General features: G+C 39.8%; 1 protein-coding gene across 5 annotated transcripts in view; it reads right to left on the bottom strand.

The window, feature by feature from the left end:
* The window catches only part of neo1a (neogenin 1a), a 71,282-nt gene that overhangs the window by 46,346 nt on the left and 1,002 nt on the right, over positions 1-23,934 (bottom strand). For all 5 annotated transcript variants that reach the window (XM_080843059.1, XM_080843058.1, XM_080843061.1 and 2 more), the window contains exon 2: positions 4,236-4,556. In XM_080843059.1, coding sequence (XP_080699185.1) covers positions 4,236-4,556 — 321 coding nt within the window. The remainder of the gene's footprint in view (positions 1-4,235; positions 4,557-23,934) is intronic.

Consider the following 23,934-nt stretch of genomic DNA (forward strand, 5'->3'; position numbering starts at 1 on the left):
ATACATGGATCTCACCAAAACCTGGATCTCACCATACCCATTCTCTTTGTCTTTCTCCACTCCTTCCTTTGCCTCAATGTCAGTTTGAAATAGGAGCAACCAGGCATGAGGTCTATGGAAGTCTATGGGAATCTGCACATTTCTGTTGAACCTCATATAGCATGGGATGATTCCCTCCTCACCAGTACGCGTGCACGTATCTCAGTAACAGCCACTTCTGAAGATCAAAGTGAAGTCTGGCTGCCGCAGGGGGAGGCAGGACTTTCTAAAAGCCCCTGCTGAGGAGAGGCTCGTGGGGGGAAGGGGAGTCAAGGCTTCACAGTCTTGACTGATCAAACCGATTGATGCTTTGAAATCATGATCAGCGTTAAAAGGTACAGGGAGAACTATAGGAAAATCCTTATGCTGAAATAACAACCAAGTGAAATTCAGGCTTCATATATTTAATTTATTTTTTACAAATCCATGTATACACACGCCCCTCACCCTTGACAAGATGCAGAATATTATATCTCATGCACTATCAAGTCGGTCTGCCTCTCAGAAAAGACCTCCAGGTGGGCACTGTGGCGCAAACAGTAGCCCCATCCACATTCGGGCATGACGCCCATGGAGGACACGGGTTCAAATCCGGCCCGATGTCATTTCTCCTGTTCACTCCCTACCTCTCCTCCTTCTCATTTCCTGACCCAGTCTTCACTGATCCATCAATAAAAGGCATAAATAGCCCAAAAACAAATCTTAAAAAAAAAGAGACTTTGGAAAGATGATTTGCTGTTCAACTCTGTATCATTGGTTGACCCCACATATCATTACACACACAGAGCAAGCAGAGTTGACTGGCCTGCAGGGGATATACAACAACATGATCGCCTACCAGTAGATGCATTATACTATTCAGAAGACCCAGGAGAATGAAGCTGGAAATTCTACTGTATCAGATGCAGAAGTAAGCCATGCAGTTTGCAGGGTGCATTGTGGGAATTGGAGGAGCTGTTTAGAGTGTTAATTTTAGCTACCATTCATGTAGAGTTTTCACATCAGAAGTAATCAACTGACCGTTTACTCATTTAGGATGAAGAAACTATTTGGAAGTGGTGCAGTGTTTGGAAGCGATTGTGAGAAATGTGTTAGTTGCTCCAACTGTATTACTGGCTACTCCCTTTGATTGGATCATAGACTTGTACGTATGTAGTTTTTGGGATAAAATGTCATGTTTTCATATTATTAAACAATTTCTCAAAACTTAAAAAATAGTTCTCTCTGTAACGCTTTGCTTAAACTAACATTTACATTACGCATTCATGATGACTTTATGAACAGTACAAGAACACTGACGTGCAATTACATATCTTGCATGGAAACCGTATTGAAATATCTAAAACTGTAGGAGAAAAGGCCAAGACAAGATTTGATCACTTCCACCCATTGGAGAATGCAAACTGACATCACTCACCTGCATCCACTTGATCTCAATAAACAGCCTATAAATATAAAACACTCTACTATGGAGAGGTACTCAGCTGCAATGCCAGATGATCAAACATCCCAAACTGTGGTTAAATAAAATCCCCTTCTCCTACTGTTTATTTACAAATATATAGCCTAAACAAGACCATTACAAATTATTACAGTTATAGATATGGATGGATTGAAATGACAATTCCTATTTTGATACTAAATTTCTTTTTCAGAAATAACTTCCCAGACCGATTGAGATTTCCTGCATTCTGGTTAGAACGTGTGTAACAAGCACATACAATATGAAGCTATTCAAAGTTAACATATTAGAGATGTAGCACATGTTTTGTGGTTTAAAGGTTATTAGGCTATCCATTTGCCATCTTGTCATGGAGCTTAATAATTGCAGTGCTTTTTATTTCAAGACATTACTTGCTTTACTAATACCTATCTCTGTATTTTTCCTTTTGTCTGTAACCATGCCAACTGGCTGGCGCCAGGTTTATTAGCATTCGAACGGTTATTGTGAATGGCTTGCCCCTCCTGTCTGCTGTTGTATGCATATGCCTTCACACCTAGGGCCAACCCCCCACTAGGTAGACTTCTTCTTCACATACACCTTGAACCAGCCTACAAGGCATACCTATTTAAATTGTGTGTTGTGTTTACCTAAATCTGAGCATATAACCTTTAAACTGTGTAACTGTGCTATTGAACTGCTGATGTGAATGACTGTGTGGAACTGACAGCTGCTTGTGATGAGAGAACAGAGCAGGGAGGGATGAAGGAAGCCTTTGGAAGACAAAGGGATGCAAGGCCAATGCAGAAGAAACTACACAATGGACAATCTCCGCAGATCTCAATCCTAAAACCATATCTGATCCAGCCACATTTGTTTTGTTTTAAACAAGAGCTCTGATCAAATAACACAAACAAACGTTGAATTGATTAAGGAAATTAAATTGAAAATGTTTAACTGTTCAGATGTCGAAACAATGTTGAAGAAAATATATGCAACAGCTTTTAAATTAAAACCAGACAATATGACCATTTCAATATTTGCAACATGGTGTGTTTGTTTATTCTGCGTATTCTATGCAGCAGATCCCAGTCATCCTACAAGCCCCCCACATCCAGATTACAACGTAGCATACCAATAAGGTTGATACATAATAAACCTCTCTAAATCATTTGGCTATGTGGTACCCTCTTTTAAAAAAATAACTCCTTTTGAAAATGATGCATCCCCCACTCAGCTTGTGTTTAATTACTAAACGATGATCATCACTATAAGCCCCACCAAACAGTTCCAAATCCATGAAGAAGCACCCATCAAGTAGTAAATGCTTCAATTTCACTGAGTGCTTGTCCTTAAGCTGTCAAATATTTCCTACAAAAAGTCATCAACTGTAAGAAACTTACTCAGCACAATGGCACAGCTGTAGGCAGTGCAGACAGGCAGTGGATGCCAGTATAATCACAATACTGTAAATACTTGGAATGGAAACTATAACCAAATACCTTTGGCTGATAAAAGAATGATAATGTCATCAAATCAGTTTGACACTGGAATCAGAACTGTTAAGAAAACTAGAAGACTTTTAAAAGAAACACTTAACAGAGCAGAACTTTACTTCTGGATCCCTCACTGCACCGCAGTCTTAAACAAGAAACACAGAAAAAGTTGACTTCAACATGCAAGATGTAATTTGCCAAATCTGTTCTGAAACAGTGTATGGAGTGATGAGACCATCAACTGAAACTGGCATGGCATGAAAAGTACCATCCCGACACGCTGTGGGAACTAGCAGTCTTGACTGTATGACTGACATCACGGATTCTTTTAAACACCAGGAGATTTTGGAGCAGAATGTGATGCCCTTACTGTGCACATTGAAAGTTAATGACCAATGGAGTTTCCAGCAAGAAAGGGATTTCAAGAACATGCCCAAGAGAACTCAAACATAGCTCACAGATCATACACAAGAGAACTCAAGCATAGCTCACAGATCATACCCAAGAGACCTAAAACATAGCTCACAGATCATACCCAAGAGACCTAAAACATAGCTCACAGATCATACCCAAGAGACCTAAAACATAGCTCACAGATCATACCCAAGAGAACTCAAACATAGCTCACAGATCATACCTGGAATGTCCTACTGACTTAGATCCATCCAGTTGAAAAACTTTCGCAGCATTGACACAACGGAATTCAATGAGTTGGAAGCTTTTACACAAGGAGTAGGCCAAGACATTGACGAATTTAGATCTCATTTTAGTTTATTTGTAAACTCAATTTAAGGTTTGCTAATGTGTAACCTTCTTCAGGTATTCTTTGAGACATAAATACATATTTTTTTTTATTATCACACAAAAAAACACTAGAATATCTTGATAGCTAAGAGGGCTGATTAATGTTGAGTTAAGCTGTATATTTTAAGGTTTTAAGTTAACATGGTGTTCAAATATATAATTTGGAAAATATTCCAGAAGCTGACTATTCTTAACAGTTTTATAGCCAATTGAAAGTAAAAATATTCAGATAAAAGTAGAAAAGTCCTATACCTTATATCCAGCACATTGAAATATAACCAAATATTCTTAAAACTCCTGTTGAACAGGATGACGTATATTAAGTGTTTGCATTACAAGGACTGCTATGAGAGGGATATCCAGTGTACTACAACAACACCATGTCACTGCAACAAAAAAAACAGAATAGAACAAAAACATTTTGTATGCAAATCAGTTAACATGTGTTTGCTTACCTGCTACGCCGAGCCGTGCCGTCTTGCTGCTTATAGTGCCAAGGTTGTGGATGAATGCCACACATTGGTAAACTCCCTCATCAGGCTTGTTGTGTTTCGAGTGGACCACTGAGGAGATGAACAATGAGCCATTCTCCAGGAGGAGTCGTCGTTCGTCTGCCTGCAGACTCAGGTAGCTACCATCTTTCTTCCACTCTACGCGAGCAGGTTCTGGGCTGTCCACTGAGCAGTTTAGCAAGGCGGGTCCACCCCGTACCACCGTGATGTCCGTGGGCTCCACAGAAAAGCCAAACGAGATGAATTGAGGCACTGCTGACTCTCCTGAAAAAAAAGAACATTCCAATCAAACAGCATGTCAACAAGAGTCTAAAAATGAGTGCCTAAGGCAGTAAGAATGGAAAAGATTATGAGATTAAAAATAAGCGTCGCTGGGTTTTAGACACCAAAGAAATGTTCAGGACAGAACCTGAAATTAAGGGTTCCTTGGACCCTTTTGTTTGTCATCATTCCAGTCCATTCACTTTTAAAAAAATGTCTTCCAAAAACGACTGCATTTTCACATTATTTGAATCGCATTCTGCAATTGGCGTATAAGAACGAAAACTCTGCAACAACATCCAATTAAGGTTCATTCCCCGCATAAACAGGCGATTCAACACCGATTCTTCTCATTCATTTTTAATGGAGTGACGTCATGAGCTGAATTGTGATTCTGTTGCTTCCCTTTGCTCATGTAACTTACCCTACAAAGTTCAACTGTTCAATTGTGTTCAATCGGATCACGTCATGTTAATATTTGAGTGTTCCATACACTGCGGCTAATTCGAAAGGGAGAAGCTCATCACCATGGTGGGAAATGGCAACAGCTTTTGCAGTGTCATGTTGAACTGTGAGCAAGAAAACTACCCACATAACTACTCAGTCTAAGTATATAGCTAGATAGAAGTAGAACTTGAATGGTTCTTGATCTGTCAAATGGTGGTTGCGTTCGGTTTCGAATTGAAGATGAGTTTTAGGTTGCAATTACAGGGAATTATAAAGGGGGAAAAAACGCAGGATGATGCTGTTACATCTGTTATGTTTGCACATTAGTGAACACTGAGCGTGCACCTCCTCAAAATGAGCATCTTATTTCCATAATCTCAGATTAGTGAACACTCAGCGTGCCCTTCCTCCGGATGAGTATCTTAATCTCAGATTTGATCAACACACTCCCAAATGCCAGACAAGCCCAGTGTGGCCGTGCCCAGCGTGTGAGTGGTACGTTACTCAGTACGTCATATCATAACATGTGCACTGCATCGCCCTGGACATCAGGTTTGCAAATGTGGCTCCACTTTTTTTCCTTTAGAAACACTCAAATTCTAAACCACAGAATTTGTAAGGACACATGTTGTGCTCTTCAAATATAAAGAGGATGAACAGAATATATTGTAGTGTTTGGGTCAAGTCAACCGGGCCAAGATCAGAGTGCAACGAGTTCACTTCATTCTCAGGACTGCAGCTACATGAATTTTTTTTTTTCTAGTTTTACAGTATCCAAGACACACTATGTGTTTCAGTGTGACAAAGTAATCTAAATTTACAAGTTTCCTACAAGTGATTCAACTGGATTTTCTATTTGTGATTTCCTGTGGGAATTCTCAAAAATTTCAAAATGGCCACAGTTTTAACCAGATTTGTAGGCCTCAATTATTCCAACAAAGCCTCTCAAAATCCTTGTGGAACTGGGAACAGTAAAATTACCTTCAGTTATTAAAACTTTTAGGCCAATAGATTGCCTTGATTTGATTGAGAACTTTGACATACCTTAAACTGACTAACTGTGATAAGAACTTACCTACATCAACTACTGACCGGGGAGAATAAAATGAAGACAATGAACTAGAGAAACTTGCTCTCTAGGTGAGTAAGCATGGAATGATGGAATGACCTAACAGCCTATTCAAAGTTAGCACATTCTATAGCTGTATTCTTTTATGGAACAATTTCAGCACATCCAACAAGGAAAAACGTTCTGTAATTAGCTGTTCCATTTTCCTGTGCCATGAAATGGACACAGCCTAGGAAATGCTATTACAAAAGATGATAAACGTGTTGGGTGTAGCAGGATGGGAGGACCTGCTATCTCATGTTAAAAATAGAAAAAAAGCTAACACCTCTTTAAAAATATCATATTTGTGACTTCCATTTTCCATTCTATAGGGTTTGATTTCCATGCGTTTCACACAGAAAAATAGTAGGCCTACTGCAGGTAGATCTCAAATACACAACCAGTCGAAAGTATTTCACTTCTCTCAACAAACCTGTTAGGAACCCAAATTGTATTATTTTACCCAAATTTCCACTCAATTCCCAAAATTAATCCACATATATAATCTCACATAGTTGTATTGTTGCTGCCCATCATGTACATCTCATGTAGTTAGCCTAATCAGTGTAAGGCTCTACCCCATCATGAATAAGAAAATGGCATTAGATTTGATTAGGTTACATAGAGATGCCAATTTGTTTTTCATATCAAAAATCACAGAAAGCATTGGATCAGACATCATAAAGTGAACTATGGCATAAAGTGAACTATGTCTCATTTAGTTGTGTTTCCGACCTGTGTTTTCTGACAAACTAGTGGCCTATGTCTTCAATAGTACACAAAGATGGAACTTTATCAATATACCGTACCCATAAGAACATGTGCTGCTCTTAATATAGGATTCTGAAAAAAGGCAAATGCATAAACAAATTCAGTGTCAAACTAATTCAGTGTTAAACTAATTCAGTGTCAATGCTACACGTCTTTATTAGAGGTGTCTGCAAATGACAACACATTCTTTTTACAAGGGTGTAAAACAGATGGCAACATGTCCACTGCTGCAAGTAGGGAACTGGATGCTGCTGCAGATCAGCAGCAGAACCACAAGCTAAATCATTACCATGCTCTCAGGCAAGCTTGGCTCTCAGTGGCACTGAGCTCTTGGCAAAAAACACATGCTGACCATCTGCCAACAGTCACTCCTGCATCTCACAACAAAAGACAGGAGGGGCTTCCTGCGACCCACCAACCTCCCCCTCCTACTAAACAGCCACCTGTTTCTCTAACTAGGTGGGGGAGACTCACCACAATAATTGATGAATGAAAAGGTAGGATAGTAGATTTTACAGACCAGCAACCTGCATGGTCAACTCAATTAAATGTAGATTAAAATCAGGCAACTGATAGGATTAGTGACCTTGGACAGTCCTGTATCCGACTACTCAAATTGATGTTCACGTCAAACCATTACATTTTAGATCAACCCAAAAGCAGCCAGGAGAAAGTATTGAAAATGTGCCAGTATTTGGTATCTTATCCAGGCTTTGGCTCGGTCACCCGCCCCCTAATCCAAGACCAGACTGAATGAAATAACACTGTGCCACCTTGTTCACCTCTTTCCGAGAGTAAGAGATGCCAAAATGAGGATTCCCTTCCTCCTAATCCCTTTCCAGTAGCATTTGTGCCACATGCACAAAGGTACTGTGAGATGTCTCAGTAAAGAACACAAAACCGGAGCTGTGTTTAACACAGTACTGCCTGACCCATCCAGCAGTCCTACAAGATCATAAACAACTTACACAATGGAACACTTAACACTATAGTTCAGGTTATAATGCAATAATGCCTCAATTAGTTGTAGAAATAGATTATGTATAAAAATACAATGCATTTAGATGTGCTAATGGATACAGAATCTCTGTCAAGGCAATTCCACTCCAATTTTGTTATGCTATCGTCTCAATGTACAATTCTACTTTTTTAGTACTTTCTAGGATTTGACAGGATCACCCTCTCCTCTTTCAACTGGACAACGGTTGATGCCCTGTTGTACTGGATTATTGAAGAGAGACAATTCTGAGCTTTTCTGGCCTACAGCTCAATAAATCTATCAAAAGCATAAGTCATTTTGAGCCCTTATTCCATTACGACATTTATCACACCTACTCTCCCCTCCCATGATGTGCCCTACACCCATTGTCTTCCTGCTGTGTATCAAATGGAAAAAATATTCTCATGTCTATTCCATGTGAGCCACTTCCTTCCCACTGTAGCTTTAAACTCTCAAATAACTTTCTAATCTATTTGTAATAACCGAGCACAAGGATTGTGCTGCAGTGATGTATGCATGCCACAGATAATCAGGCAATCACTACACAATAATTAAATGTAAAGGACACACACATAGACTGTAGTGTGATCTTATTCAAGTCTCACAATGAATTTGGACTTATCCACAGGGCTATCCACTAATGCGGTGTTGCATTGAATCAGTCACGAGTGTTTGTGTGTTTCCCCTATGTCTATGGTCCCAATTCAGAGCTTGATTTCACGGTTTTGTATGCACTGTGCATTGAGGTAGTGATTTCAATCCCATAAAGTTTTGATGTTTAGCAATTTTCAGCCTTCCTATTTGTATTCGATTTTCTAACAGGAAAATGTTGTGTTCCAGATGAACTAGGGTCTGTGTGTAAACTGTGGCTGCCTCAGCAACTGTAGTGGTGATTTCAGCATTTGCAACAGTCATCACCGTCCTCAACATTGAGAGCCGTGACTCTAATAAAGCCATAAGTAGGTGCTACTATGTTATGATTAGGTTTGTCAAGCCATAACACTCATGCTTTACTAGGGCACCGTCACCATCAACAAACCAAAATGAATGTCATTGCGTTTGTTTACATTTCATTGCCTACAAATGGATACACTTGCACAACACATCTGAAAAGTATACAGAAGAACTGTTCTTTCGTTTTTTCCCCTACGAAAGACATCATTATGGTTGGTCTGGAGCCATTCGTATTCTCGAAAAGAAAACAACATTGCGCCTTTAAGGCTTCAAAACTCATCTACTACAAGTATCTTCTTTTCTTGTACTGTACTCTTTTCAAGTCCTGCAATAACAATGTGACAAATGAGTGAAAGCTCTGATTACAAAGACAATCGGACAGACCAATAATCTGTCAATCCCCCCCCCCCCCCCCCACAGGTCCATTCACTAGTCAGATCAGAGCTAGCCTGCCCCAAACACAACATGCTCATAAATCACATTTAATATGGCTTCATGAAGTCTATACTTATTGTCAAGTTCTTAAGCTCACGTTTGAGGGGGGCGTTTGGGATAGGAAGTCTATGGTATTCAGGCATCTGTGGTGACTTCTGAAGAAAGACAATGAAGCACACAAGGTCTCATCTGGTTGAAAGTGGAGAGACTGCTCCAACATGTTCAATGGAGGAGACATTTGACACCGCAGCAAGAGACATCAAAGTATGCGGCTACACACAGGTCTGTTACTAATTTACTTGAAACTAGATGCGCCCTCTCTCCCTTAAATAACTTGGTTCAAAAATAAATTTACAAGCTGACTGAAGGGTTTGCAGGAACCCACGCCTGTGACGAAGGCTATAAGGAGCGGCATGGGTTAAATGAGGAAAACACAAGTTTATGTAAATACTCCACTGTTTGGACTGTTGGACAGCTCTCCTAGGCTTCGCATCTAGAATGGTTTAGACTAGGCTATATTCTCCCCGACAGCAAAACCACAAATATTTTTCCAAGAAAACTACACAATAAAACTTTGCACTCACTTTGCAAGTTCTGTAAGGAACAAGTAAGGGTTTGGACCACACTGCAGGGATAAAGGGGGTTGAAACCAAGCAGAGCTGCCCATTATTAGAGGGGGCTTGCCATGCCATCTCGCCCCTCCTCCATTCTAGGCCCTTTACACCCGGCTGTCGTTCCACTGGGATGCCCTGGAATGCCACTCACTCATTCATTCTGCCCCTCTCTAGTTCCCCATAACAGTCTTCTTTATTGTCATTTGTTGTTCCCATCTCAGCTCAGCTCAGTGCCAAAAGTACACAAGTTCTAGATGCATTAGCGTTCACTGAGGGAAATTTAAAATATAGAATAAATACATGGGGTACATTCAGTCAGATTTTGATAATAAAATATAGATATTCACACCTCTATGTTGTGTACATGAACAGATAAATGAAATGTTAACAGTGGTTTCAGATCTTTAACTAAGTGTCATGCTGCAAGACTTTCTATGTGTTTTTGTTTATTCCACTCCTCCTCACCCACCATTTTCCCAGAACACGTCTGGCATTGCCATCCCTTTAGAGCAGACAATCATACACCAGACTCTTCATTTGTGGTCCCTCAATGGTGGAATGAGCTCCCCACCTCAGAGCTCAGAGGACTCATCTCTAAGATCTCATCTCTTTCACCTTCTTCCCTGGTACTCCTTCCCAACCATGGAGGCATTACATTGCATTCAGAACATTTTCAGACCCCTTCATATTTCCCACATTTCGGGACTTACCCAAAATTAAAGTCTAGCCACTCGTTTTGGATATTAAGATCCGTCTGAATATTGACATAACCTGCTGAGTAACTAGATAGCTTACCCCATCTTCTGCAGCCATGGTTCTATGGGCAGTTACAAGTTTAACATGGGTTGTACCATAAAAAAAATGAGAAGATAACTTGTCCTAAACGCTCACTTTTGGAACTGGCCTGTTTTCTCCATTGAATCTGATCGTGAACATGGCAGACTGTGAAAAGCCCAGTACATCTGTATGCTATATCAAAAGGAAGCAGGCAAAATCTAGAAAATACTCCAGAGAAGACATACAGTGCCCAAGGAAGAGGAATAAAGGTACCGGTATATCCAGGTGTATAAAACATCAATGCTTCCTCCTTTGTTAACTGTTAAGAGTGCTGGTGTACTAACAGGCACTGCTTCACTTCCATACGGAATGTTGCCGCCCCTTAATCAAACACAAAACATTGTTGGACAGGGCAAGTGAAGGGAGACCAGGGGAGAAGGTGTCACTTTGACCCAAGCTGTACTCCAATTTAATCGTATTAACATTGTCCAGTCCAGGGCGATTACTCCATGGCCCAAAAAAATTCAAACAAGCTAACCTAATCTAAACCATCATACCCTTCACCTCTGACACACACACAGTACTAGAGATGCACGATATATCGGCGGCCGATATATTGGTGGACGATAAATGCAAAAAATTAAATATTATTATTATTCCGAAATCATATAATTTCCCTCCAATTGTTCTTTCCAGCGTAACGCATGAGCCTGTTGCCTGGCTACACTAAGCTTTTTGAGCATGGTGCAGTCGTTGAAATAATCATGTCAGCGGAGTGGAACTACTTCACATTATCAAAAGATGATAGTGGAGTTGCTGTGTGCAATAAATGTTTGTCGGAGGTACAACAAGGAGGAAACAAGGCAAAGAGGTTCAACACCACTATTCTTATCAGCCATCACAAATCTCGTCATAGCCTAGACGTGTTCAAAAAATATGAAGCTGCTACCATGACCAAAAAAGATAAACCTGCAGGAGGTAATGCTACAGTAACTTCAATACCAGAGGCATTTGAGAAAGGACTGTATTTATTGGTTCTAGTCTGTGAGAACACCCACGAGTACCAAAGCAGTCTTCTTTATCTACCTTTAATGAGCATTCATCAATTTCCATTGTATGACGATGCGTGTGATCGTACATATGTGTGAGAATAGGGACTAATCAGCACTGCACTGAATTACATTAAGATGAGTTATTGCTACATGATAACAATTACACAACTAATATTACTAGATACATATGATATCATAGTGGACATTACACTAGACAACATGGATCTCATTCATATCTCATCCAGTCGAAATCTTAACAGGATGAACCCATACTTATTACATCGAATCAACATAAGAACACAACATAACTAAATTTCCACTTAGCATGCTAATCGCTACTAATAGCAACGTCCCCTTTATGTAGCCCAAATACTCAATCTTACACAGTAGTAGGCTAACTTCATGAAAACCTTTACTTTCATAAGGTTCGCACACAATGCCTCACATACATGTCAAACAATGATGATTAAAGCACTCTGAACTTATTATGCACCCAGTATGGTCAACTACTCTTCCACTGAATTGGCGACAAACTAAACTTGTGACTTGAGATTTATTTAAACTCAAGTGTCTACTCGACCGATGACTCAAACGCGGCTGACGTCATGCACGCAGCAATTACGTAGTGATATTGAAGAAGAACATTTGTCATAATGAATTGAAATTAAAAGGTAAATCTAAAACCTTTTGTAAAAGTAAATCATAAACCTTTTGTACCCTTTCTTTTTATAAAACAAAATATCGGTTATCGTATCGGTATCGTCCACAATAAACCAATAATTATCGGTTATCGTTATTGGCCCTAAAATTCCATATCGGTGCATCTCTTGACATTACACAAAACACATGGGGGTATAATACATTTCATTCCCTTTAAACTGACCAGGCAGATTGCTTGGCCAAATGCCAGTTATGCATTGTGTCTAGACTTGGCTGGATAGTTACAAGACTCTAAAATGCAACATAAGAGGGATATGACAAGGGAATATGATGGCCTACATGACAAACTTGCAGGAGAGAAACATTTCCTAGGAAATGTCTATTTTCAAACAATGACAGAAGTCTCAGACACCATTCTCCACAACACTGGTCCAGATCCAGCATTAGCTGGCAGTAATGCGAGTCAAGATCCAGGCTCCCCTCAATAGATGATGCCGCTTCCTAAATAACACTCAAACTCAACCTATTATGAATCCAACTTTTTGCTAATAAAATTGGGCTTTGTTATTTTCTGTCAGTAGACTCCCTAGTCATCCCTTTCAGAGAATATGGCATGACCAAATCAAGCCAAAAACAATTGCAGGCGAATAACATATTGCATCATGAAAACAAATGGGGGGGATGAATTTTGATTGACTTTATCTTTTACCATGAAATGTTCCGTTCAACTGTAGTTGCTATAGTGGACATCTTTGCTGGCAGTGCTGACACTAACAGTTACCAGTGGGAATTCAAAACACACGACTTTGCAGAGATAAATATAAACATCTAATTTGTTACCTATTTTGTGTTGTTTTTAACTGGTATTGTGAATATTTTCATACAGATTACAGATTTAAATTTTATATCTTGAATAACGTATTTGGTCCTGCAAACATTGGACGAAAGTGTTTATGTGACCTGTACTTGACTGTACAACCTTATCAATTTGAAATTAAATTTTAAATGTGTCAATTTACAGGCTGTAGACTATACTAAATCTACAATCTGGTAGAAAAAATAAAAAAAATCATGGCTGTATTAATTTCAGCTGTCACCATGCAAAACTGTAGTCAAACATTTCTGCGTTAAAAAGCAGACACTAGCACTCTTCTCTTATTTGATGCATTTATCAATTCAACTTTAAAATATATTTCTGTCTTGAAAATAAATTTGAATGGTTGGAATCAGTTACATAGAGAGCTCAGGACAAGACACCAGTGTTCCAGAGTTCAGGACAAGACACGCTTGCTCTCCAGTTTGTTCCCGTGTTCAGGACAAGACACGCTTGCTCTCCAATTTGTTCCATTGTTCAGGACAATACACACTTGCTCTCAAGTTTGTTCCTGTGTTCAGGACAAGACACACTTGCTCTCCAGTTTGTTCCCGTGTTCAGGACAAGACACACTTGCTCTCCAGTTCTATTGGGTCCAGAATGCCATGGCCCAGATGCAGAGCAGGTCTATCCATAATGACAAAAACAATCCTGCGTGGACAATTACTGCCATGTAAATCAATGCGCAACAGAGAGAAAATACTGCAAAGCACTTACAAGGACATTACCCACTGCAGTCACACCAGTGGCAGCAGAACAAAAACACCTCTCAGTTTCTCTTGGATCCCCTCCCCCGTGGTGCTCTGATGAGAGGGGACTACAAGGATAGTGCTGCCGAGACACGGAAAGTAGGAGGCCACAAAAAGGATGATTGGGCGGGGATGGGAGCACAGCGCTGCTCTGGGACTCAATAGTTTCCATGGTAACTATCTAAATGTGACGGGACTCCAGAAATAAGAAGGAGAAGTCCCTAAACAAGCCTATATGACTGGTGTAGTAAAAAAAAGCATTTCACATCTTATGAATGGTAAATGCAATCACATTTACTATTTGCTTACTGACGTTTTCAACATTTGGCTTCTTGACGTTTCATACTGGCAAACTAACCAGCAGGATACCCTTGTGTCATTACAAAGTAAGTAATCTACTAACAGTGACAATAAGAGAGAGAGAGAGAGAGAGAGAGAGAGAGAGAGAGAGGAGAGTGCGAGGGAGCGAGAGAAATCACGTAGTCCAACTGGCAAGACTTCACTCAGCCTCTGACATTCAAGTGGAAGTGACTGAATTACTCCGAAACTCCGAAAAAATCAAGAGCGTCACCAGACCACCAGACAAAGTTGTTTTTTTCCCACATATATGCTTCAAGTGAAGACTGCCCTCACTTCTTTAAAAATATATCATACCTACTGGCAGAAAAAGGAGAAGGCACAATTATGTCACATGTTTATGGGAGCTACATCTTGTGCGTGTCTATGTGCTCCCTACAAGTAGACAGAGAGTAACACTTAGTACACCACACTTGTAGTTGCTAACTGATGGAAGCCTGACATAGACAAATGTCTCCAAGAATAACTAGGTAGTTACTAGTATGTGAATATTTTAGTTTCCCCAACTTCCATAAGCTTCCAAGGGCAGCTTTCACACAGCACTACATCCAAAAAGTCCACCATCCACTCTCACACACAGCCAATTAGACAAACTTTCTACGTAGCAGGTTCAAACCTTCTCAATAAGTGGACAAGCCCAAGATGGTCACAAGCCAAATAAAATATGAACGATAGAAAACATCATAACCTCTAGAGTGGCATTACACTGGTCACTTTATTTCCAACAGTGGTTTTAGGACTGAAACTGAGTGTTTCTCTGATCTATCCAAATAAATCCAACAGCAGAGGCAAGTAGCAAGCGGGTCCAGAATTAAGGCCAATGTTTTTATACCAAAGACAAAAGCCAGTTGGGTGTCAAATACGGGCTGCTATTCTGTGGAACCCTCTCGGGGACGTGGAAAAGCCTCTCCAGTAGCTCAGCCAGAACAGACATATTATGAGGAAAATGTCATCGCTTCTTGCCAGCCAGATTAAACGAAAAGAAAACCCCATTGAGAAATGGTGATACTTAAAAATTTACAGCTGAAAAGAAAGCATGAACACAAACTTGCAATGGTCACTTGCAGTGGCCTTCCACAGTTCCCTGATGTCCACATCCCAAATATCCAAAGTCCAAATATCTTATATTCAAATTTCAACATTCTTCACAATTTGTCATTCATTCCATGTATTTTCTGTACCGACTACTGTGCACGGAGTGTTTTTTATAATATAAAGAAAAGTACTACAATGTACACCGACTGGTGTACAGTAGGGCTGTCACTTTTTTCCAAAAGTTCGAACAAAATCAAACATACCCATAAATCCTTCAAATTCATTAAAATGCAGCAAACTGCTCTCTGAACAACACAATGTCGCCATGAAACAATGCAACATTTAAGATTGTACATTTAGGGAATATTTCTTTTGTGGCCTGGATCATTGTGAATATTAGGTTATTATTTGCTAAACTGTAAGATCAACAGTAACATTTCATTTATCAAGAGAAAATGTATTTCAAAATAGAAATCGTTGCACCTAATAATCTGAGGTTTGTTATTGCAAAGTAGTGACTTCCCGTTAAAACAGGCCATTATGTTATAATAAGAGGCCATTTTCACACAAATGATTGAATTTTGAATAAAAAGTGACAGCCCTTATATACGGTCACACAGCTTCACAGCTGGTTTATGTCCCTGTGTCATTATATAAGTAAGGCCATGTGATGTGAACACGGTGCTGGAAAGGCCATTAAATACTGTTGAAGTGTTTAGTATGACATGTTGCCAATTTGAATTGCTGTTGCAGTCCAAAACGAATCACTTTGACGGTACACAGACCAGAGAATTCAAGAATTCTATTAGCCTACCTTTTTGCATACAATGAAACTGTAAAGCTTTTAGCCTAGCTCAAAGTCTATTGATGGTGGTCCCTACCCAAACCGATTACTTGCATATGAAGCCCTTATCCATACACACTGCATTTCGAAGTCTTTCTTACCCTCATTAGGGGAAAGGCTTCGGTGCAGCGGGGTAGGGGGGATATTTAAATAAACCGATTCCTCATTACTTTTAAATAACCCCTTAATTAATTGGTCCACATTAAAAAATGATTTTCATGCCTTTGATCAAAGCATGAGTTTTCACTTGAAAAGCTATTTCAGCTTTTTATACTTTTTATTTATCCTCAGCTATTCTTCACCATTTTAACATAAAGAAAGCAAACCCCTGCACCAGGGCCAGAATTGAGAACAATATCCCAGGCAAGGAGATCTCATAAATATGCCCTAAATTCTTACCACCATGTGCTGCAGGCCAGAGCCAGACTTAAAAAGACTGTGCATGCTCAAGCACACACACACACACACACACACACACACACACACACACACACACACACACACACACACACACACACACACACACACACACACACACACACAAATGCACCTTTCGTATGATCTAACTCTGCATCAACCACCATCCAGACATTAAAATGTTTCAGACATTCACTGCTTTGACATACAAAGCCATGCGTAGGGCACACTCAACGCATTTTTGTGTGGCGGGACTTTCATAATTTGGCAAATTAAAAATGTCTCAACCCCATGTCTCCTGTTCAATCACACAGGCTATAACATTTAGTGGGTAATCAGCAGATCCACTTCATAGAACAGGCCTTTTGAGATAAGGGTTTTCCATCCCTGAGCGGTGTTCATACTAGAGAAGGCTTCTGTGCTGTGCCTCGGCCATGAAGCAGACTGGTGGGAGGGGCAAACTCTCTGGCTGGGAGGGGGTACAGACGCAATGGCTCTGTATTATAGATTGCCGAGGCAAGCCTTACCAGCCATACATGGTGATAAATTCCAGATACCCTGAGGAAGCTGTGACTCAGATCTGATTACAAGGGCCAATACCCTCTTGCACATGTTTATTTTTGTGCCTTCAAGTCTTGAATGCATTTTGACCGAGGCAGCAGACACATCAAAAATCCAATAACTCATGAACAATACACCCAGAGTTCATCTGATGGATACATCTGTTTGTCAGTGCATTTGATTATATCAGCTGACTGTGCAAGCCATACTAACAAGAGGACTTCAGTCCTAAAAGGTTGCCTTCAATCAGCCCCTTGGCGTCCACAGTGTCTCCATGGAAACGATGACCATTAGGAGGCCAGACCAGCAGGTGATGGTAAAACGCAGGGGTTTGAGAAGAGGCTGCCAGCAGCGCTGTGAATCTAGCAGTGGCTGAAATAAAGCAGATCAACACTAAACACCTAAGGAGTAGTCTCTTGTTTATAACAAGGAAAGTAAAACTCCAAAGAAACAGTACCTTCCCTTTTAGGCCCATTACTGAGAACCACTCTAAATCCCACTAACAGAGAGGACAAGAATAAATACCGTCATTGACTGAAAGTGAAAAAGGTGGTTACGGATGCTTGTTACTGATTGGCTTTTTACAACCAGAAACTTTAACTCTCAGCCCCTTTCTGCCATGCCTCAATGTCAAAGATCAATCCATGTGATCATAACAGAGGAACGCAATAGTGATACCAGCACCCCCTACAACTCCCCAAGGATAAGGACTGTTTCACACCACCGGTGTCAGTTTATGTAATGTTCCAGATATGACGTAATATGACCATTAAAACACCTTTTCACTGTCCATTTTTGCTGAGAACCACTTTCCTCATGCTTGCCTCACACAGTGAAAAAAGGCTCTACGCCATCAATCCACTTGAAATGTGGCTGCGGCTAGGTCACACAGGCAGTGTGTATGCTTTAACCTGTTACCATGGGCACCGGATTGAAAATCAATATGTAATGCAGCAGCAACGCTATGCAAACAGTGTGAATGGACTAAAGTGAAATGTATTTAATAAAGTGGCAACTGAACATATAACCATAGGGCTTCACCAATGCATCTTTGACAAAGTGTAAACATTCCAGTCAGCCAAAATCTGAGTATCTTCTTATGCCTTCTAATATTAACCAGAAATACACAAATCAATGTAGTCATCGTACTATGTTCTATGAACAATTTTCTACTCACACCGCAAGATTTTTTTTATCATTTTGCATGGTCCATGTACTGCTGTCTTATATTTCCTATTTACTTTTTAGTTTACTTCTATAATGTCCGATTATCTTTAATTTTTCACTAAACAAAATGAAAACCTCCATGTTTTTTGTGCATTGTGTTAAACTGTTGTTTTCTCTTCTTCCCAAATGTCTGAGGCTTTTTCCTCCTTCTGTGTCCACAGCATGGCCCATTGCTCATGTTGACACTAGAAGAGGTGTCATCTAGTAATTGAAGCGCGTGTGTATGTTCATTTTAGCATGGCACCAGCTGTGTTCTCACTTGCGCATACCGAACACGAGTTTGATTGCAAGCAGACTCAGACCACCTTCTTCCAGGCAGTCTCTGGTACAAGGGTCTGCTCCTAGGTTCTGAAAACAGCTCACACCAGCAAAACGAACCAAACTAACTGCTTAAATGGACTCGGGCCCAGACCAAGCGTTCTAGTTTGAAAAAAAACGTAGAATAAGAAAATTTTATTTATTACAGACATAAATGCAAATCAACGTAATATATGTTTGTAAAACACATTAATTGTCTTGAAGAGACGGTCAGTTAACAAGGATTGTCAGAACAGGGAGAAAATGTAAGTACCTAAGTAGGAAAACATCTTAGCAGGACTAAGCTCCTGGACGTTCTCACTTGTCATATAGGACTGCTGCATGAAGTGGCATAAATTTAAGGTGATGCAGGATGCAGCTGGAATGATAAGTAGAGCACAGCTGGGAGTCTTAAATGTAATCCAAACATCCGCTATCATTTAATTATATTTTTCATCAGTTATGTCATAAACAGCTCACTCATGTCTGTGGAAATCCATGACAGTCCTTCCTATCCAAGGCTTTACCATCAGGGAGCACTTAGCACAGAGAGAGATCATGCTGGCCTATTGGACACCATTCCTCAGGGCCAGCAATGCACTGGAGAGGCTGGGTTGGAGAAAAACACAATCATGCACAACTGATTCACTGACACAGCAATATGGGCTTTCTTCAAGGTTTCTTTTATGTAATCAATGAGCTTCGATAACTCAAAGGGTGGGGGAGAAGACCTGGTAGCAGATTACTTTACATTCCGCTACCGGGTTTCCATTTCAGTCACATCACAAGGCCAAGAAATATGAAGGGAAGTGTCCTGGACAGAAAATTAGTTTGCAAGCTTTAGGCCGGCTATGCTACACTAAGTCGAAACAGAAGCTCTACATCATTTACCCTCATTTCATCTCAGAGCACCACTAAAGCCCACTCTAGGCAGAGCAGCCTGTCTGTTCAATGTGAATAGCCCTGCAGTCTGGCTTCTCTGATATGTGTAGACTCCATGTGTGGTAGACACACAGCCACACTACCAAACGGTTGGCTCAACTGTCCTATTTTCTAGGGCCCTGTGAAATTAGTCCTATTAGTTTTCCGAATTCCATTTTAAATTTGTTGTTTCAATCTAACATGTACCGAGTCCACTATTTACATTCTAAAACCCATGATTCAAATCCAATACACTTTGTCATATTCAGCTAATGGCTCCTCATAGTCTGTTCTGTGTTCGTTCAGCCCTGGCTCTGTAAATGGAAAACAAAGTGGCTCAGATTGGGCCACACACTTTTCCAGCCAATCAACATGTTGCTTCTAGAGCACAGAAGGGAAGGGGTGTCGTTTGAACGGCTGTTGAGCTCGAATATCAGTAATCTTTCTGCAGAATTGCAGACTGTACCTCAAAATGTTGTGAAAACAAAACAGCACTGTGTTAGTCTGTCGACCCACAATTTCAAACTTAAAGCAGAGAACAGCAGTTCTGGCCCAATATGTAACCCAATCCTAAACTCCAGATAGCTGTTCACTCACAAAACTATGGAATGTGACTAGTGTTCATTCATTCATTCTCACAAACACACACACAACTGAACTCCCAAAAATATAAGTGTTAACGGGCAAATATACAAACATGGGTGTTATACATTCTGAAAATGACTAGTCTTGAATCTGAGAATGAGAAGGTTAACGCATGTTCAAAAGGCGAATGATAATCATGTATAACATCTGTGTAGAACACGTAGAAATCAAAACATGACAGCACAAGGCCCCATGTAATTTGTGATGCAGAAAACGGATTTGAAGAGAAATACATTCAATAGCATGAGTTGCACAAGCACTGGGGGGAAAAAAATGACATTTTTAGAGACATCTAGTCACATTTATGAAAAGTGAATTCTCATTCTCTACTTGTCGGAAATACGGTCACAGGTAGACTAGCACAAGAGATTAAATCTGGCCACTGGGGCAGAATTGTAATATTCCTCTTAGAATAACCATAATACTTGGGCTGGTACATGTAGGTTATCAGAACACAAGTGTCTGGCTGACTCTAGGGCTAGTCTTGCAACACATTTTGAAAACATTTTCTACATTCTGTTTAATCCAACTGAAAGAGTCGTCAGGTTTATACTTGGATTGCTATCCTACACTTCTTAACCTTTTACAACATACACCTAAACAGATACAATATGTGTGTAAAAACACACATCTTTTAAATACATTTGTCCTAAGTAAAATTCCGATTGTTACGCCTGTCCAATCAAATTATTAAACCTGATAAAACAGAATTAAGAACAAATTAAAAAGGGAACATGGAATCTGGCAAAGAATTAAATGAAATTTGGTATTTGGAAAATACAAAAAAAACAGGTTTCATAGGGCCAGGGATATAGTTTATCTATATAAAGAAAAAAGTGATACATGAAGCAGGAAACAATCTAGCAAATAGTGGGTCTTGTAATGATAACGGACACTGCCTAGTACCTGAAGGCCTAAGGCAGCTATACCTTTAAAATGTGTCTGGTACTTGGGAGACGTTTGTGCAGGACACTCCCGAGCAAGAAAGAAGCACTCTTCCATCTATATAACTGCAGTACTAGGGATCTGCTAGTTACAGTCATTGAACAAACCAAGGCTACTAACTTCCTTCCCAGAGGAATGGATGATGAATGTCTATATATATACTACATTATATGCACCTTGCCTGCTGAACTTATTGTCTGCTACAGACAGACCAGTCTTCACAAGAAGACACTGGCAAAGTCAATGTAACTTAACTTACTGGCATATAACTTTTACTGGTAACTTACTGGCATATAACAGATGTTTCAGTATTTATTGGGTGCCAAAAACACCACAAATTCTATGTGTTTATTACAAAGGTTCAAATGATTAGCTACTTGCTTCATCGCATGTCTTGTTTATTCTACAGGGTTAAACTTTCATGTTTAAAATCATTTGACATCCGTTGGTTTTAGCAACAGACTTATCAAAAGATGTTGACCCATTTACGGGTAATATGTATAAAAATAATAATAATAATAAAAACAACTCAAAGTGTAATATTTTTCAATTCTGCATCATCAACCAAGAGGCAAAGGTTTAGCGTTATGAGATGTAGATGTGCACTGAACAGTAGTAATTAACCTTTGCAGCCAATAACACTTAACCTACAGCAAACCCAAATAGCATGGGATAGATGGGGGGGGGGGGGGGGGGGTTCATGCCAATTACACAGATTTAAGTGGACAGCGGCTCAAATGTCTGGGATGAGTATTATTGTTTACACTAGGCTACTATTTTTCCAAAAAAGCTCATTTACCCAAGCAAAACTGTTGCCTGTACTAAAGTGTTTGGAGAACACATAGGCCTACACATGGAAATATTCACATTCCATTAATTTGAGCTGAATCGATTTTAAATAACACTTAGATTTACAGGCCTACATAAAAGAAGAAGCTAAATTGATTCGCCCCAACAATACAAAGTTTCCTTTGAATTTACAAAAAAACAAGTAGGCCAAGTCAGAGCTCTGGTCTCTTTTAAAAGTGGAGAGCCATGTACAGGTACCATATGTACATCATGCACTTTCAAACATCATATCTCAGCAACTTTCAGTTTCCCGGTCGGAAAACCAGACATCTGATGGCTCTGCATCGGTTTTGGATAAAAAATTGGAAATCCAATATTTCCAAGTCCATCTGAACACCACATAACACAAGCAGATCACTGAAGACCCTAGGCATTTTAATGCACAGCTACAGGAGGGCTGCAGTTTTTCTTCTGTTTGTGTCGCATCCCAACTGAATGCAACTCAGTTCAGACTAAACAACTGGAGTCGCCAACATGTTTGGAATCAAACTTGTCTGATAATCTTGCAACAAGTTTGCGAATGCTCAACTAGTTGTGTTACATTTCACACTTCAAGTCTTTTTCTCATGGCAGGACACTATGATTTTCACAAACTGCCTACTTCTAGCACTTTAAATTCGTTAACTTAAAAGTTGTCTCACAGACCTATTTCTGAATACATGGAATGATTCTCAAATCAACATTAGTTCAACCTTTTCCTTTTCATGGACCACTGCGGGTATATTATGCATGTTTGTTTGTTTGTTTTTTAATCTCAAGTCAAAACATGCTAAATTAAAACTGTGCTTGAATCCAAATACCCATACTTTGTGCTTACTACGTAAGCAACTGCAGCAAACACAAAATAAACTTGTTACCATGCCTATGTGTGTGAGTGTGTGTTTGTGTATGTGTGTTGAACAAACTGATATTTTCAGTTGGAGAACCCACAATTAGTAATTTGAGACTCTGCCCACAAGTGGTTTGCAGTCCAATTCTCTGGAATCAATCAAAACTCCCGCAGGAACTCCCCCGTTCCCCTTAATCTCCTGCTTTTATTACTTTCCAGACACAGCCTGCCCATTCTACCCTGCCCCCATACCTTCCCCTCCCCCTTTTGTGGTGGTCTCCAGGAAAGCCTGTGATTTTTCAACGCAGCAGACTCTCGGTGATAGAGGCCTTTTTTCCTCATACCCCTTGCAAAACAAAGCCTAACCAAAGACCAGCACAACAGAAAGCTTTTTTCCCCCCTCTGTTGACATAAAATGCATGCATGAGTTACCTGTGGCGCACCACTCACGTCTTAGATATTCACCCAGAATAACATTTTAATATTGATTTATTGCACAAAGTAACATCCTCATAAAATGTCGTGTTCTAAATGGAAATATATGCATTGTGTATTTTCCTTCCTCTTCGTGCTATTTTTCCCATTGATAATAGCCTGATGCCTCAAAATGATAGCTTGCCAAATTAGCTAACGTTAAAATAATATATGAATGTCAGCGAGCTACAGCCATCCATGGGTAGCGTTAGCTACTATTGAGATGTAATGTAAATCACGTATCACAAGATATATTTTTTAAATCATAACCCTGTACACCACAAACTGTTCTGATACCCTAGATTAAGCATTACATTAGTAGCTTTATATGTTAATAACGTGCGGTTGCCGAACCAATTGCTTGCAAAGTTAACTTAGTTTTAACAATCAGGTTTAACGTTACAATATAATGTTTTGTTCTATCCAAGCTCGCAATAGCTTTATTACTTATTTGACCACCTTTAACTTTGTCTTTTGGAGTAATCATAAGTTTTTAAAAACGCTACAGGCGCTGTTTAAACCCCTGTGTAACGATGTTC

Source organism: Sprattus sprattus (genome assembly GCF_963457725.1).
Source record: "Sprattus sprattus genome assembly, chromosome: 8".
NCBI lineage: Eukaryota > Metazoa > Chordata > Actinopteri > Clupeiformes > Clupeidae > Sprattus > Sprattus sprattus.